At 40.3% G+C, this 17027-nt stretch overlaps 1 protein-coding gene across 1 annotated transcript; it reads right to left on the reverse strand.

Moving 5' to 3' along the window:
- Positions 1 to 212: 212 nt before the first annotated feature.
- Positions 213 to 16707, reverse strand: lmx1al (LIM homeobox transcription factor 1, alpha-like). The gene is made up of 9 exons (XM_023277960.3): positions 16364 to 16707; positions 14354 to 14442; positions 13452 to 13641; positions 3627 to 3859; positions 2841 to 3004; positions 2571 to 2648; positions 2359 to 2479; positions 2082 to 2237; positions 213 to 1952 (listed from the first exon to the last, which is right to left on the reverse strand). The coding sequence occupies exons 1-9, from the start codon at positions 16405 to 16407 to the stop codon at positions 1795 to 1797; spliced, it is 1233 nt and encodes a 410-aa protein (XP_023133728.1). The 5' UTR covers positions 16408 to 16707; the 3' UTR covers positions 213 to 1794.
- Between the last annotated feature and the right edge of the window lie 320 nt (positions 16708 to 17027).

Raw genomic sequence — 17027 nt, forward strand, 5'->3', positions numbered from 1 at the left:
GGGAAGAAAGGAGAGGGAGGAGGCTTTCCACCTCTAATCAGCAGGACTACTGAGGGAGACAGAGGGAGGATGTTGAGTTATGAACCCTGTGACCACGAAGCAGAACCGACATTTTCTGGTTCAATTATTAAAGCTTTGTGGGGAGTAAATGAGGAGAAACTGATTCCTTTCATTTAAAGTGTATGTTTGGTTCATACCAGATGAGCAAGTGATCAGTGTATCATCATTTATTGTATTTAGGACAAATAAGGGAAGTGTACTTCAAAGATGAAACCGCAGATTGTATTGAAGATACGGCAACATTACATTCAAAGCACATCACCTGGCAGTCACTTAACAAAAAAAGAAGATAGGAACTCATCTAATACCACACAAATAAGTTACTTGCACAATAATATCACTATAAAAACACCATGAGTCAGTTATCAGAGTCAAACATAATGTCATGAAATAATGTCACAGGTTGCAGCTGATCATTGGCATCTAAAATGAGAATCACCCTAATCCTATTTTGTTCTGCACCACATTGTAAGTCTGACCCTGACACTTTCTGCAACACTTGCTATCCAACTTAGATTTGGAGGCTATTTCTTTAGACCTACTTTATGGCACATAAATATCATGCTATAGTTTAAATATTTTCTGATTATCACAGAAGAGGGTACAAAATATCTACCTAACAGCATTTAGCATGTGATGTTTGAGAAGGAAATTATTACAGAACGTGACTACAACAACTAATTGTAACACAGTCATACTCACATTTACATTTGGAGTACATCATTATGTACCAAGTGTCCTAAATTTGGGGCATCAGAGATCTATTGGTTGTTGTTTACTGTTTAATGACTACATTATAAAAGAGATGGGAAAGATAAAGCAGTAATCACTTATACAACCCTGTTTCCGCATAAGGCTCCTCAAATGACCCTGTAGTGATATCTTTAAATGTTTAAAAAAAAATAATAATAATTTTGGTCCATATTATACCTTTCATGCATTATCAAAAACTAAGAATATTGTTTGAAGTTATCATTTTACACAGAGATTCTTCTCTTTTGCAATCTATGCTCTTAAATTCACAGGGCATGTTAAATTGTCATCCTATTCAGCACAGTATCCTGAGGTGTGGCTCAGGTTATAAGAACATAAACCTCACACACTAACCTGAGAGCAAAATTGTACTCCAATTCATATACAGTATTGTATATGCTGCAGTCCTTCACACACAACAATGAATCACTAGTCCTGGATTAACAAAAAAGAAAGTTCTGCAATATACTAATGTTTTTAGACCCTCAGCTGCACATAAGACCTGTCATGACTCCTACATACATGTAACTTGATTGATGGATTCACTTGCAACAACCAATTATCATCTGTAATTCATGATATACATATTGATAGGTATGATAGGTGTGTTCATTTGTTTTTTGTTTGCTTTTTGTTTTTGTTGTTTTTTTGTTGGAAAGTGCCGTGAAACGTGTCATTGAATATTAAATTAATACAATAGGAGAGATTGAGGTCCTTTATCTTGGACATTTACAGTGTCTGTATTTCCAGCATGTGATTCTTATATAGGAAATATGTGGGAACATTATGCTAATCTGCTGCAAAATGTTTTTATGACAATGTCTGACTTGTTTTGATGTTAGCCCGTGATAAAAGCTCAGAAGTGTGTTTGGCTGTTTCATGGAGAATGGTCCCACAGGCATGTTGATGGACAGACTCCATTAGCTGCATCTCTGAGGTGAAAGGTGAAACAGGAGGGGAAAGGGTGACAGTTTATAAGGGTCAGGAGGTGAAGTAGGAGTTCTGCATGGAATAGAGACGGTCGATGGGGTTTCCCACTCGTCCTGCCAAGAGACCACCCTCCCCTGTTGCTAAGAGACAGTCGCCGAGGTGACTCAGGCTCCCATCACTGTCCAGGTCATGAAACACTGTTTCTGAGTCTGCAGTGAAACACGATGAGAGAGCAGACAGATGAAGTTGGATTGAATTCCACTGTAATGAGACTGCAATGTTTATTTTTAAAGGGAGATGGTGTCTTTTGAACTTGTAGCTTTGACCTTGTGTCTTACCATAGGAATGGAGCTGCTCGCTGTTCAACTGAGGCGGTGTGAGTCCATGTCGAAAGGGCTCTCCACCGTAGATGTTGGGGTCCAGAGCAAGTAGCTGCTGACGTGGCAGAGACGGATATCCCAGCATCCCATCCATGCCATGGGTACTAGATCCATCTGTGTGAAAATGAAAGTCCCTCTAACCATACCAGCTAATAGTATTTTTTTTCCTTTGTCCTTTTCTTTCTTTGCGTGTCTCTTTCTCTTTCTTTCTTTCTTTGTCTGCACTGGCACTTACCCTCGCTGTCATCATTGCTTTGGCGGCCCCCTCTGCTTGGTCCTCTCCTGGTCCCTCCCAGTTGCTCTTGTTCCTGCTGTTGCTGCTGCTGTTGCTGTTGTCTGCGAGCTATTTTTTTCATCTGAGGAACAGAGACACACTCTGCATTATCTTTACTTCACATGCTGATGTGTGAGACCGAATATGTCATGAGGAAATGTAAAAAGTCTAACCTTAGCTCTCTGGTTTTGAAACCACACCTGCACCACACGCACTGTCAGGCCAGTCTCAGCAGCAAGTGTCTCTCTCACCTACAGGTTAGAGATTTTAATTGCATTCAAAACACAAACTTGGCAGTGTTAGACATTTCACATTGCCAGTTGATTAATTTCTATACCGACGAAGACACAGACCCCAGAACAATAAATCTGCAAGGCAAGGTAAGAAATATTTTGTGGGTTTGTGCATAGATTTCCTCTGATAGGACACGCTGATCCACCCACCTTGCGGCAGGGCTTAGCTGACACTTCAAAGGAGGCCTTGAAAGCTCGCCGTTGCTGCGTAGTCAAAATGGTGCGTGGTCGCTTTGAACGCTTGTGCTCCTTGCCTTCATCACCACCTTTCCCACTGCCAGAGCCGCCTCCACCATCCTCATCCTCACTTTTCACTGAGCAAGGTAAGCAGACGGCAAAATAATGACACCAGCCCCCTGTGGCTGTGAGCTGCCTGTAATTTCGTAGGTAGCGAACACCTGAACAAATAAAACAGTTTCTAGGGTGTTCAGTGCCAAGTTGCTCCATCTCACTGGAGGTTCAGGATCAACTCCTCACACTGTAAAGTATTCCAAGATTGCAATGTAAAAACTGGCGAGCACCTTTAAAGACTATCCTCACCGATCAGACACCTGTATTAACAGACACTGCACCGTCTCAAAATAAAGGATGACATACCAAACCTAATTTAAAAACTGAGGTAATGTTAGTGCTACATTTTTGTAGCTACATACTTTTCAAGACTTTTACTATGATATTGTGTCAACAGATGTGTTATTCGTCATTCAGTACTTCAGTGGTCAACTCACTCAGTGCCTAAAATGTAGCTCATTGTATATAGAAACTTGAAACCCTCAATTTCACTTAAAGTGCTGCTTACTGGTCAGAATTAGGGGAAAGTGACTGAGACTGGCTCTGCTGAAAGATACGTGTGGAAAATGAATGACTGGAAAAGAAAACCCAAATAACTGTGAACAGAGTCATATGTGGTTCAATCAAATGTCCCTTGTAACAAACCTGATTCAGTTGGTGTGGGACTAATAGCAGCCAGCATTTCCCTTTCCTTTTCATAGTCCATACGGCAGAGCAGCTGGCCTTCTTTCAGCACAAACTCATCACCTCTCTGCAGCCGGCGTTCGCACTCACAGCAGCTGAAGCAGCCCAGGTGGTACACCTGGCCTAGCACGCGCATTATCAGCTCAGAGCGTCCAATGACCTGCAGGCAGGCACTGCACTTCCTTACAAACAACCTGGAGGCACACAGAAACACACACACACATGGGGTTATATGTTTATGGATGCCTTCCTGAACTATAAAACATGACATGACGGCAGTGCAGAGTAAGAGGTGAGGCAATTAAAGATGGAAGCACACAAACAAGGAGCACAGATATATTTGCCCTCAGCTCAAATGATTCCGGAGATAAACATCGTCTCTTAATTAAAGGTCGTATAAGCATTACCCAATTCACAGAGCAACAAGGTGAACATCTGCTAAGATGAGTTACAGTAGTCTGCACTTCAGTATTGTATTTTCCGTACGACAGCAGGTGGCAGTAGTTAGCTTATGATAGGAGAGGTGTCTGCTGTGAGTCTTTCCCTTTTAAATCCTTAAATGTTGAAATGTGTTTAATGGGGGTAAACTCCAGTCTGTCCATATACCACCCACAATCTTAAAGTACTTATTTAACTCCATGAATAAAGCTTAAAACAGTCTTACTCAGGTCCATTACTTTTCCCTATGACCACTTTCCTCCTTTTGTCCGTCCATCTCTCCTCCTGTGCAGTGTTACAACCCTTCAATTTCTCTCCTGCCTCGCAATCTCTTCACATCCCTATTTCCATTCACAGGGCCTAAGTCTCTGCCATTAAATTCCTCTCAAATCCCTGCTCTTGCACTTGGTTTCCTCCCCCTCCCTCCTTAGTATTTTCTGCCAGCATTCCCAGTTCTCCTTCACGCCCTCCCAGCCTGCCTCCCCAGTTCACTGAAACTAATAAAGACAGGATTAATTAGATTGTTGTTTAAACAGTGAGATGGCCAGACAGACGCTGTAAACTCATAACCAGGGATTGGGGATAGCATGGGGTTAATCTCTCTCCTCTCTTATGCACACTAAAACACACACAAACATAGGTACTCTCTCTCACACACACGCACACATGCACACGCACAGGCATGCACACAGACATTTGCATCCGCCTACCCATGGAGTATCAGTATACCTACTCTGATGTGGGCTAGTTACCAGACTCACTATACCATCACCCATCGTCATGCTGGTGATGCAATACACCTGCAATCAGGAACTATTGTATACACTGGATCATCAGTGCATCTCTTCAGGAGGAAGAGTTAACAGATAGGCAATGCAAAAGTGTAAAAAGGATAAAGAAATAGCAACACAACAAAACACAAACCTGGTTAAGAAGAGAGGGAGGGTGAGAGGGGAGGGGACGGGGGGGATGAAGGCTGAAGTGTTGACGCTCCCTGACTGAGTGATAGGAAGGTGTTGCTGCCCAAATCTGGAGTGTAAAGAAGGAGCCAGGTCTGCACATTAGAGCTCCTAATCTGTGATTCTGTCCCAAACGCAGCTGCTACAGCTAATCTTTCTCAATCCATCTGCCAAACGCTCCCCAAATTCCCCAAATGACAGTGTCGCTAACTTAACATCATAAAGCAAACACGAGTCTGAGCAGCCGTGCACAGATCTATTGTGACAGGGCCTCGTGTTTAACTAAATGTAGCTCAACCTACTTTCTACAGAAGCACTACATTGCATTTTAGAAGGATGCTTCCACTCTAAATATCTGCGCCAACTCACTATCATAATATATGGTATCTAACATATATGCCAAAAAACAAAGAGCAATGATTGCCCTGCTCTGTGCAGCCTCACTTTCTGTCCAAACAGTCACTTCAGCATCTTAAATACCTCTTTTCATAGAGAACAAAATACAACAGAACAGCATCGTTAGGGTTGCTTGACATAAGACTGATGATGTTGGTGGTTAAGTCCCACACTCCCTAATCGGGGTGTACACAGCACAGTAGGAATTTACTCAACGTGGCAAGTGAAGGCAACTTGGGGCAACTGCCACAGAGGGGGGTCTGTAAGTAGATCAGTCTAATCCCTCTAATAGAAGCATCATTCACACATGGTCCTGACCAGGGTGCAGCTTCCAAAAATCACTATGGACAGGAAAAAGAGCAGCCATACAACTGAGGTAAATTAAACTTAACCATACTTACACACTGTAGTCAAACACAGTAAACAAACTCAGTTTTCATGCTTGCATTATATGTAACTTTCCTTGAATTTATATTTTTTACATTTTTTTTGGTACAATTTACTGCACCTGTGTGGTTTTGTAATATCTATTGTGTGTCACATGGCTGTATTTTTGACATTTTTTTTGTTTATCTGTCATACTTTTTAATTTTCAAAGCGGAAAAAAGAGAATTAAAATTAGAATTAGAATTTAAACAGCTGAGGTATATTAAAGACCAGCTGTGCATAAATCTACGAGAAAAGATAGTTTTAAAAAGACTTTGCTTTGGATTTGGAGGGTTTTCTTTCAATGAAGTGATAATATTCATGATATAGAATGCAGATGAAAGAGCTGACAGAAGGCTGAGGGGAACGATGAACCTTGAGAGCTTGTGTTGTACAAAACCTCAGTAAGATTGGCTGCAGGCAAGTTTGTGTTCAGCGCCATGGATTTCAGAGGGGTTAGGGGGCACGTCTAATTACAAGCTCTCTGATTATGAGATCAAATGTAGAGAGGCAGCAAAAGGTGCTGTATTGTAAGTATTGGTATAATCAGGTCTTTCCTTTTTGCTTTATTGTAGATCCTAGGCATACAAACAGAATAACAGAATGTTCGTCAGCTCCCTAAGCTGTGTCACATGGCATTGTTTTGCCTGTGAGCTCTGACAAGTATGACATTGTCTGGACCGCAATACAATCATTCCATAAATATGTATGTGTCTCAGAGCAATTACAGTTGTTGTGCTTGCTTTCATATCTGATGAATATTTATACAGGTACGGGTTTGATTATACTAATTCAGGGTTACAGAGGCTTACAGAGGCTTCCCTTTGTACTAGGTTTAGGTCAGCTGTACATAAGTGAGCCCCATTTGGCCCATCAAAGACCCATCAGTTTTGATACCTGACCCATTGTTTAAGACACATTTTTTCCTCTCATTGCGTGATATGCCAAGGTACTGATGTACCAGCTTGTGATTCTGACATACATGTGACTGTCATGTGTGGCACACAAATAGGTGTTCCTTGAAAATGAAGGTACGTCCAAGGATTCAGGTGATAGATGCAAAAAGAACAAATGATATGCATCAATCTTACTTTTAAGTTGTATTCTGTTTAGTAACCATTTCTTAGATGTGTGTGTGTAAACGTGTGTGTGTGTGTGTGTGTGTGTGTGTGTGTGTGTGTGTGTGCGTGTGTGTCTGGGTGTGAGTGTGTGTGTGCATATGGAAGTGTGTGTGTGTGTGTGTGTGTGTGTGTGTGTGTGTTTGTGCAGTTTTGGCGGATATTGCTCTGTGAAGCAAAATGGCTCAGAGCCAGGGTTCAGTAATCACATCATCTCCTTTTATTAAATCTCCCTGCACTGCTTCTGTGTTATTAAAATCTCCCAGCATTCCCCACGATACTTGCTACCCTGCCACCACTCACTCACACTCTCACAGAAATACACACAAGTGTATATATATATATATATATATATATATATATATATATATATATATATATCATGGAGATACACATATATATGTGTATACATTTCTATACACACACACACACACACACACACACACACACACACACACACACACATATATATATATATATATATATATATATATATATATATATATATATATAGTGGAGTCATGCATGGACACGCACTGACATATATGCAGTCACATGCACACATTAACACAAATATGCACAGTTAGTGTAAACATAGATAAGGTGCCTGAGTACAAACATCAATAAAACACTGACAGATGCTGTCATTTGTGGACCATATCTATTCATGCATCAATAAAGCAACATCATAAACAGCCGTCTTGGTCAATGACCACTTTCCAAAATTTGAAAATGTAAGAGTGTCTAGTGTCTAATAGCCATGTGGGCCAGCTATATGTATCTTTATTGGCATTTCTGCAGAAACGCTCAACCAGTCTCACAGTTATACAGTTACATGTCGAGACTTTCACTGTAAATTGTTGACATTGGTGGTAATAACCAACTCTACATGAGAGTAGCATTGATGCCTGTAATATTCCAGTCCTAACCTGTGAAAAGTAACAACTAAAAACCTGCATGGTGTGCATGGTCTGCATGATATGTGTCTCTGAGCGTGTGTGATCTACACCTGATGGTACCAAGAATGAATGCTATGTGTCAGGATATAGATGTGTGTTTGTGTGCATGAGTGAGTGGGTGTGTGTTAGTTTAGATAAAACAGTTAATCCCCAGGCCACCAGAACGCAATATCCTGTCTGCCCGTTTCTCATTTCCTGTCTGTCTCTGGCGGAGCGGGAAGCAGTGGGGAGGGGGTGGCGGGGGACAGCGGGACCCGTTGCCCCAGAAACAGGAGATACAGCCGGTCGATTTGAGAAAAGTCTACGCCGATCTCCCTATCTCTCCCTCTCTGGTGCGACCCCCTATTCGCACTCTCCTTTTTCCTCTCCCTCTCTGCTTTTATTATCTCAGATTTAATAAAGCTGAGGCGAGCAGCTTGTTCTGCCATGAAACATTTATTAGCTGTCTGTTATAAAATTGTTGTGGGGGAGGAAAGATGATGGGGTCTCATCTCACATTATGCAAAAACAGTGGCAATATCACCCCCCCTACACACACACACACACACACACACACACACACATACACACACACAACCAGGCAAAAATCTACCCCTCCCTGAGGCAGTTCCCTCCCTAAAACTCTCAGACACCTCATCTTTACCTTCCTTATCCCCTTTTGAACCTTTTCTCCTTTACTGAGAGTCTTCCTGACGTTTTTTCATTTATGCCATCAAATCTGAATGTTGTTCCACAGCACAGAATCAAAACTCAAAAAGTCACCCATCCGCACTTTTTTTTTCATGTGGCAAATCTCCAGCCATCATCTGCTGTGCTGCAGGTGTATTTAATGTAAGAGTCTTTGGTAGGGGAGGGATGCTTGAACATTTCAGAACCCCATGCATGGATTAAGTGTTGCGTCTGACAACGCTGACCTGTCAATGCAGCCATGATTTACCTGAAGCCACACTGAGCTACAAGCTTTCCTTTCATTTGCTGATTAAGTGTATAAGTAGAATTTTTCCATTATTTAAAAAAAAAAAAATCTGCTGCCACTTCAGTTGAGTCGTTGTTCGGTTTCTGTAATGACACATTGTAAAAGACTTTTTTTTTTTTTAAGTGATGTTCAAAATTTTCATTGCAGCGCTCCTTATTTCTAAAAAACAAATAAATTAAAAAGCATTTTCATAGTTACAGACCACTCTATAATTTGGTGGAGGGATTTTAAAACAGTTGTAGTTTCAGTATTCAGATTTATTTTTATAATACCAGTAGCCCACCAGTGATTTATCAAGAGACTTAAAGTGGAAGGTTTAGGATCTCTCTGACATGTCGTTGCATAATTCTCAGTAATAGTATTTCCCTGCAGCCCAGTGTCAGACCTGTCATCACAGGACAGCCAGAGAGCTGGGCAATTAGCACTGTACCCAATCAGCCTTCCTAACACCTCCTCCCGTTCCCCTCCTGAGACACAAAGAGGCACTGGGGGGGGCGGGGTGGGGCGATTAAGAGAAAACAAGGGATAAACGGGGAGATAAACTGTTTGGTGTCATCGCTGCTATCAATCTCAACGAGAAGGAAATGAGGTTTGGAATAGAGAAATATTATTACAAAGCAGACAGTGATGAACGAGGGAACCGATCGAGAGACGGAGAGAAATGGTTGATGGGGGCAGAGGTATAAAAGGGAGAAGGGGTAGAAGACGTAGTTTCTACGCTCAGACTCAGAAGTTCGCTCACATAAATGCACTGCAACCTGAGAGGATGTTCTTACAGGTCGTTAGTGTTGGTCTCACGTATAGCTCCTTGGTCAGCAGAGGATGATTCCATACCTGTGGCAGTGGGGTCTCCCTCTCCCTGTCTGCAGTGAGAGGGTTTGTAAACTTAGATGTAGTCTCAATGCCCTCCACCCCACAGAGTGAGGTATTAAACCCAAGGTTTAGTGAATATCCACCCTGGTGACCTGTTTTTCACAGGGCTGATGCTGCCTTTATGGGGCTTACAAGGGAGCTAGAAGGCTCGGCACAGCCAGACTACCCTCCGCTCTGTCTGGGCTCAGCTCTATTGAGCAAGGAACACTGGTCTTCACACTGGTCAGTTTGGAAAGGAACCATAATGGCAAGTCAGTGTGCAAAAGACAATGACTGAGTAAAAAGGGCTAGACATTGAGGGTGCACATTGCTCCTGCATGTCCATCTGCAGGTGCAATGATCAACTTTTATTGTCTTACAACTATTGCCTCTCATTTAGAATGATCTTTCATCTTCCAGCAACTTTTACTAAAAATTATGCGCATTAACATCCAGTTGAAGTGCTTTGCTTTTGGTTTTCCGGTCAAAAGCACATAAAATTTCTACCATGTCTCATTTAAACCACTTGAAAAATATTACTTACAAATACCCTGGCGCCCTGTCTGTGATGCAGTAAATGTTTTTCTGTCCAAATTTGTAATACTTTGCCCATTTTGCAAATAAAAAGTGATGCGTTGCAGCCCTACATAAAATCAGTCCTTACGGTAGTTGGAGTGTAGGGAAGTCTTATTCTAAAACCTCATGCTGAACATCTGGTCCATGACAGGATAGAGATCCAGAGAATTTCTCAAGGTTTCAAAACAAAAATAAATCCACAAGAAAAATCCACAAGATGCACTTGAGTTTATTGTGTCTAAATCCCCTCATTTCCATAACAGATTGAGACCAGGGGAAACTCAAAACTGGCAATATTGAAAAGGCATACCTCCAGTTTTTCTTTTTTTCCCCCCCTCATAGACAATGAGCGGCAATACGGTAATTGCTTATTTATGATCTGAAGTCTCAAGAACTAAACTTGAACTCACAACTGAACATTCTACGCAGTTAAACATAGCGTTTGAATACTTGGCCTACAAATAGTATTCACAGTCTGATATGTTAAAACCTTCCATTGGCTTTTTGAGCATCAGAGTTAACAATTTAGAACAATTTTGGAAGCAGTATATCCTTCAAAAATATTAGATGCTGAATAAACTTTTGCCTTAGAGGCAGTTTAGTCCAGCTAAATTAAGATGGGGGATGGTCACATTTCAAAATTAGATTGCTTTTCTCATTTGAGTTGATAGACATGTACACATTTTCCCCCATCTCAACTAAATAGAAATATGTGCCCCACCCCTACTAGAAACTATTTTGTATCTATTTCCATTTTACATATTCGGCTTGAGAAATACAGAAAACAGGCAAACAGATGATCAATCCAATGGTAGTGTACAGTGAGGCCTTGAGTTTATGCTGAAGGGGAGTCAGGGAGGAGAAGTCTGTCTGTCTTTGTGCTGGATGATGTAATCAAAGCAAAGAATGAATTAAAAATATTTGGACAAGCCAGAGATACTGCAAGAGGAAGATGTGGAAAATATCCCAAGTATGAGCTGAAAACCCAGAAGATGCTACATTACCTTAAATATATTTCATCTGCACATTCTACACTTAATTCAATTAATTCAGTTCCTGACATGCAAATAAAATTCACCACTGTGCCCAGACATTGGGTAAATGATCTGCCTTTGCTTCACTGAAATTCATGGAACTATTATGAAACTGAGCCTCAAGTGAAGGGTTGAAAGAAAAATTTGAGTCGGACAATAATTGTGAAAATTGTTATGCACACTCCAAATTCTTGGACATGGTTATCTGTTGCAATGCACACACCTGCTCTAGATGGGGGGGGAGCGTGTAGTGTAAGGCGCTGATGGACAGACCGCAGGGAAAACAAGGAGACATTGTTGCCGATCCGCTGAAGGTCACAGGCATTACTGTGTGCCAAGTCTGGCAGTGACTCACACAACAAGGCAACAAGGCATATGCAATGTATAGGGGACTAAATCAACACCATAGTGAATGAGCTGCTGACTATTAATTTGGATCTGCAATTACAGTCATTACACAGGGAGAGCAAATACTCTTTTTCATTCCATCACTGAAAATGAACCCAGTGCTTTTTTTACGGTAAGCTATTGCCTCCACATTTCCCACTCATTTTTCCAGATAAACGTCACACAATGGGGCTTTCATCAGCCTCTCTCTCTCTCCCTCTTTGTTTCTCTGTCTCTCTCTCCTCCAGATGTCAGGTACAGTGGGAGAGTCTGTGCTGCTGGATGCCGTCTGACACTTTTCAAAACAATGATAACAAGCTGCAGGCTCGTCCTTACGCTGTCCATCCCAGGAGCTCCCACAGCGGCCACACTGACTAACACACACCAAACAAGCATAAAATGAGGCATGGCCATAAAAAATGAACAAATTGTGGAACCATCCAACTACAATGGAACATTTTCCATTTTACCAAGCATGTAACAACTGTGTGTTATTGAAAACCTGGAATAGTGTCAAGGGCTGTCAGTTCAAATGCTCCTGTAAATTCTGATCAAGATCTATTAGATTTCATTGCCAATATTAATAATTAAATAAAGAGGCAACAGGCAGCCAGAGTTAATTGCCATTTAAAAAAAAAAAAAAAGGAATATAATTCTTAGCATATGGGGGGATGGACTCCGAAGGTTAGTGTGATAATGAAGACCTCCATTTGTTTACTTGAAACCTAGGAGGCTTTACAGATTGAAGAAACATTTCCTCCAGTGGTGGGCATTCTCTTACAGTGGTGCAGAACTTCATTTTAGATACACTTTCAGTCAAATTTCAAATTTCATTTAGATATTTTGACAAAACATGAAAAGCCTGACGTATTCAACATTTGCAGCTCTTGGCTACATTTTTTTTTTTTGAAAAGCCACTCGAGCTTTTACACACCCTCTCCTTGTCTGTAAGACTTGTGGAGTTCAAAATAAATTGTCAATATGAAGCAATTTTGTTGCAGCTTATTGAGGTCAGTGATGCTTTTCCTCAAAGGTTAATTAAATAAATATCATGAACGTATATTTCCATCTATATATTTTCCAACTCCACATATCTCTCTTTATTAAAGGAGTCATTAGTATTTTTGAACCAGTAAATGAAAGTTATTTGTAGCGCTGTAAATACTTAACTCTTCCTGATGCTTATATATAAACAACTTGTGGTCTTAAAGTGTTTATTTCTCCAGATTTATGCTTTGTATCAGTTTTAGTTAGGTCTGTTGATGCTTTCTGATGGAAAAGCTAAAGTTATGTGTGACTGACAGTCTCAACTTGAAAAAAAGATCAAGCTTTTAACTTTTTTGTCTTAAAAAATCTGCAGAATGTGTGAATGCTGAGACTGGATGTTGGGTGGCATCACTAAAACATTTTGAAAACAATAAATGAACGCTTGCAGAGTCACATTTAAGGAAAAAAATCTTTAAAAATCAAACCTTCCATTAACTTTCGACAGAAAGGTACTCCAGTGTTTTAAACGTTCTTCTTTATAATATTAGTGAGCTCCTCATTTCTCTGCAGATGAAGGTGTTATTTTCAACATTAGATCAGGACCCTGCACATCATGTTTCTCCCAACCTAAATCCATCCCATAGTGACCCTCACGTCGGTGTGTGTGTTTGCTCTTACTTTTCATAGTCGTGTTTGCAGTACAGCAGGCGGTCCCTGCAGTAACAGGTCCCGGTGAGCGCGCTCAAACACACGGCGCACTTGACGCAGGTCTCGTGCCAGGAGCGCTCGTTCACGCGCAGCAGGAAGCGGTCGGCGATGGGGGACTCGCAGCCCGCGCACACCTCTCCTCCTCCTCTGTACTCTGGACCTGCGGGGGGAGCGTGTCCGTGCGCGCACACAGACACAGAGAAAAGGGCCGAAGCAGGGACACTTAAAATGGTGAAATCACGATCATCTAAGTCTGTCCAACAGCGAGCTGACGTCAAATCAGGACTCCTTTCTAATGCCCCTGCAACCTGGTCCTCTGTGGAACACACCCCGTTTCACTCACAGTTTATAAATGATACAACACAGATGAAAAATGTTTATAAGAAAACTCCACATGCAACTTTGAATCAATTTCCTAATTTAAAACAATCAAAAAAAATCCCTTAGTTTATTTTCTTGAATGGACTTTGTGTGATAGAGACACTGTTGTTTTTAATTCTCGTTCGAAGTCACAGTAACATTTTGCCTGGGCTGTTACACTCTTGTGACTTAAATCATCTTGTTTTTGTGCACCTATAATTTTCTCATAACACTTGCGTGTAATCGGTAGGGATTTTTGTCATTATTGATGCTGATATTTTCTCCTAATATAGGCTACATACAATAATTGCATTGTCATTTATATTCCGTCACTTCAGACACAGTGAACGATCACAGCTGTACTTTACTGCATTTTATAGCATTTCTCCGCGAACTGTGTCTAAATGACAGGCTGATGGAGCCTCGGCTGCTGTGTGCTGATGGTGTTTGCAGGCCTAGCGCTGCTTTAAGTCATGTGGGGCCTCAGCAGCAAACTGTCAGCTCTCACCCACCGAAAGGCGTGGAGGATGGAGGCTGCTGCAGACAGGACTGCTGGCTCTCCTCTGTTTTCATCCCTTCTCTCCGTCCCTCAGTGTGATCGCTGCAGAGACAAAAAGGAACATCTCTATTTAAGACACCGCTAATAAATCCACCTGAAAAAAAGGAAATTAGGAAGATAAAATGGAAGTGAATGCAAGCAAATTATGAAACCCAGTCACTCGGGTTTTTTTTCTTTATTTATTACGACTTTAAAGTCAGAACAACATAGAGTCCAAATTTAATTGCCACTCCAAAAAAATTCAAGTTATTTGATGCAGAAATAACAACGTTAAAAATAAAAAGTAAAGATGAAAAAACGACAATTTACCAAAAATCCTAATTTAAAGGACTGCACACGGGCCTCAAAGATTGCCCCATGATACAAATTTCTTTATCTTTTTAATTTTTTTAGTAATATTATATTATAATTCAGAGCCATAAATCTAGTCATGTTTTTAAAAGTGTATGCCAACCTTTAAAAGTCAATAAATAAAATGATGCCTACCTTTAAAAGGCAATAAAGATAATCATTAAATTATTATTATTAAAAAATAAACTGAATAAAATTGTAATAAATTATAAACGAGCCTATTAAACAAACATTTATCTGTTTGCATGTCTTTGGATTAAAAACTTAAAACGTTTTGTGTGTGTGTGTGTGTGTGTGTGTGTGTGTGTGTGTGTGTGTGTTCGTGTGTGTGTGTTTGGAAATCATTTTAAATAAATGAATGTCTTCAAGCTTCCTCTAAAATTTACCTAAATTCATTATTTATTCTAATTCGTAAAATTGTTCAATTTAAGCAGATAGGTGATGTATCAAAAGACGCATTTTGTTTCCTTCAAAACTCTTTTAAAAACCAGAGGAAAAAAATAAGTTGCCCAAGGAACCACAGATTTATTAATTTTTTTTCTTCCTGAAAGCACTTTTAACTATCTCTGTAGTGGCATTAGCAGACAATGGTTTTGTGTAATGGGAATTAGTATCATAATGTAAACATTGTATTTTATGTGTTCTGATATTTTCTTGTTGCTGTGATAATGATAACGAATCCTTCTCATTTTTTACATTTGGGCGGCCTGTGGGGTCAACCTGCAAAATCCTGGAAATATAAAATGGGCTGTTGCCATAGAAAATGAAGTAATCAAATAAAACAAATGAATTATGTAAATACAACTAATCTGATTTGGCATTTTTCCTAATTGCGGGTTGAATACATTAATGACATATTTGTGTAATGCACCCACAATTACACATCGACTCTAACAGTCTGACAGCCTGATAATGATTCCAGAAATAAAAATGCTTTAAAAAAAAAAAAAAAAACAACAAAAAAACAGGATTGAATTAAATTTCCTGTAGGTCACCTGGAGCTAGATTTAAAGGAAATATAATAGTCACATTGTATGAGGATCAATAAATTGTTGTTTAAAGTTGATGTTAATACATAGTGTTAATTGGCATTCAAAGAAATATTAAAAGCATCCCCAGAAAATTATAACAAGCAATGTGTTAAGATAGTTTAGTTTAAAAGTTGTTAGAATATCACGTTTAAAGTAAAACAAAAAAGTAAGTAAAAAAAAACAAGCTGACATGCATCACGTCTGTTTTAGTCTGATTATTGCATTTATAAAACTGCTGTCAAATAATATGAGAATTAGTTATTGCTAGTGAAAATTACCATACAGATTCCAAAGCAACACATTGGATTGTGAACGAAGAAATCTGGGATAAAATTAGTTCTCTTGCACGTTAATTAACATCTGAAATCGAACATCATGGAACTTCTCGGACAGTAACACCACTGGGATTTGTTTTTAGTTTTTTCAGCATTTTGGAGGAGGGAGACACACTAAACAAGGTCTGACCTAAAGGCAAGCGCTCCAGCTGGAATAACAAACACATCAATTCAAGCAACACAAGTATCTGCAAACCTCAAGGCTGCCCTCACTGACAACCTGTTCTTGAGTTGCGGAGTCCTTACCTTGAGGTGAAACACACTCCTCCTGAAATCTCGGTTGGCAACATTAAAACCTGGGGAAACTTTCGGCTGGCGAATGACAAGACGCGATTACAGATTGTCCACCTGTACCTCACAGCGCGGCGCTCATGTTGCCTATACGGTTAAAAATCCAAATACCATGATGATCAAAAGTACTGCCTATTGTCTCTCCTGTTTTCTCCGGCAGCCGTGTGTGCGCTCTGACTTGTTTCGTGCGTAAAAAGGCGCAGAGGGAGGAGATGGACAGACAAGGAGGGAGGGAGAAGGTGCGGAAGATGATGAGGGAAGATGAGCGATAATGCAGCTTATTGATAACTCAGATGGGGAGGATCTTTTGCATTTGTGTTCAAGGTTAGACGGAGACTTAAAAGGGTGCAGCTGAAAGGTGAAACAACTTGCGGAGACATATTAATCCCCCTCCACACGGAGAAAGATATGTTATGGCGCTTTCCAATTTGTCGCCACACTGCCTGATTCTGGTGATTTTTTTTTCAAAAGAACAAAGGCAAATGAAGATGATAGCACTTACACCCATGCATAACTCCATTTAGACATGAGGAAATGTTGCCTCTCTTCACATTACGCGCAAAAACTGAAACACATCCAGAGATTTTTAAAAAAGACTTTTGGGAAACTAGTAAAGAGT

The sequence above is a fragment of the Amphiprion ocellaris genome, chromosome 19 (assembly GCF_022539595.1).
Source record: "Amphiprion ocellaris isolate individual 3 ecotype Okinawa chromosome 19, ASM2253959v1, whole genome shotgun sequence".
Classification (NCBI taxonomy): domain Eukaryota; kingdom Metazoa; phylum Chordata; class Actinopteri; family Pomacentridae; genus Amphiprion; species Amphiprion ocellaris.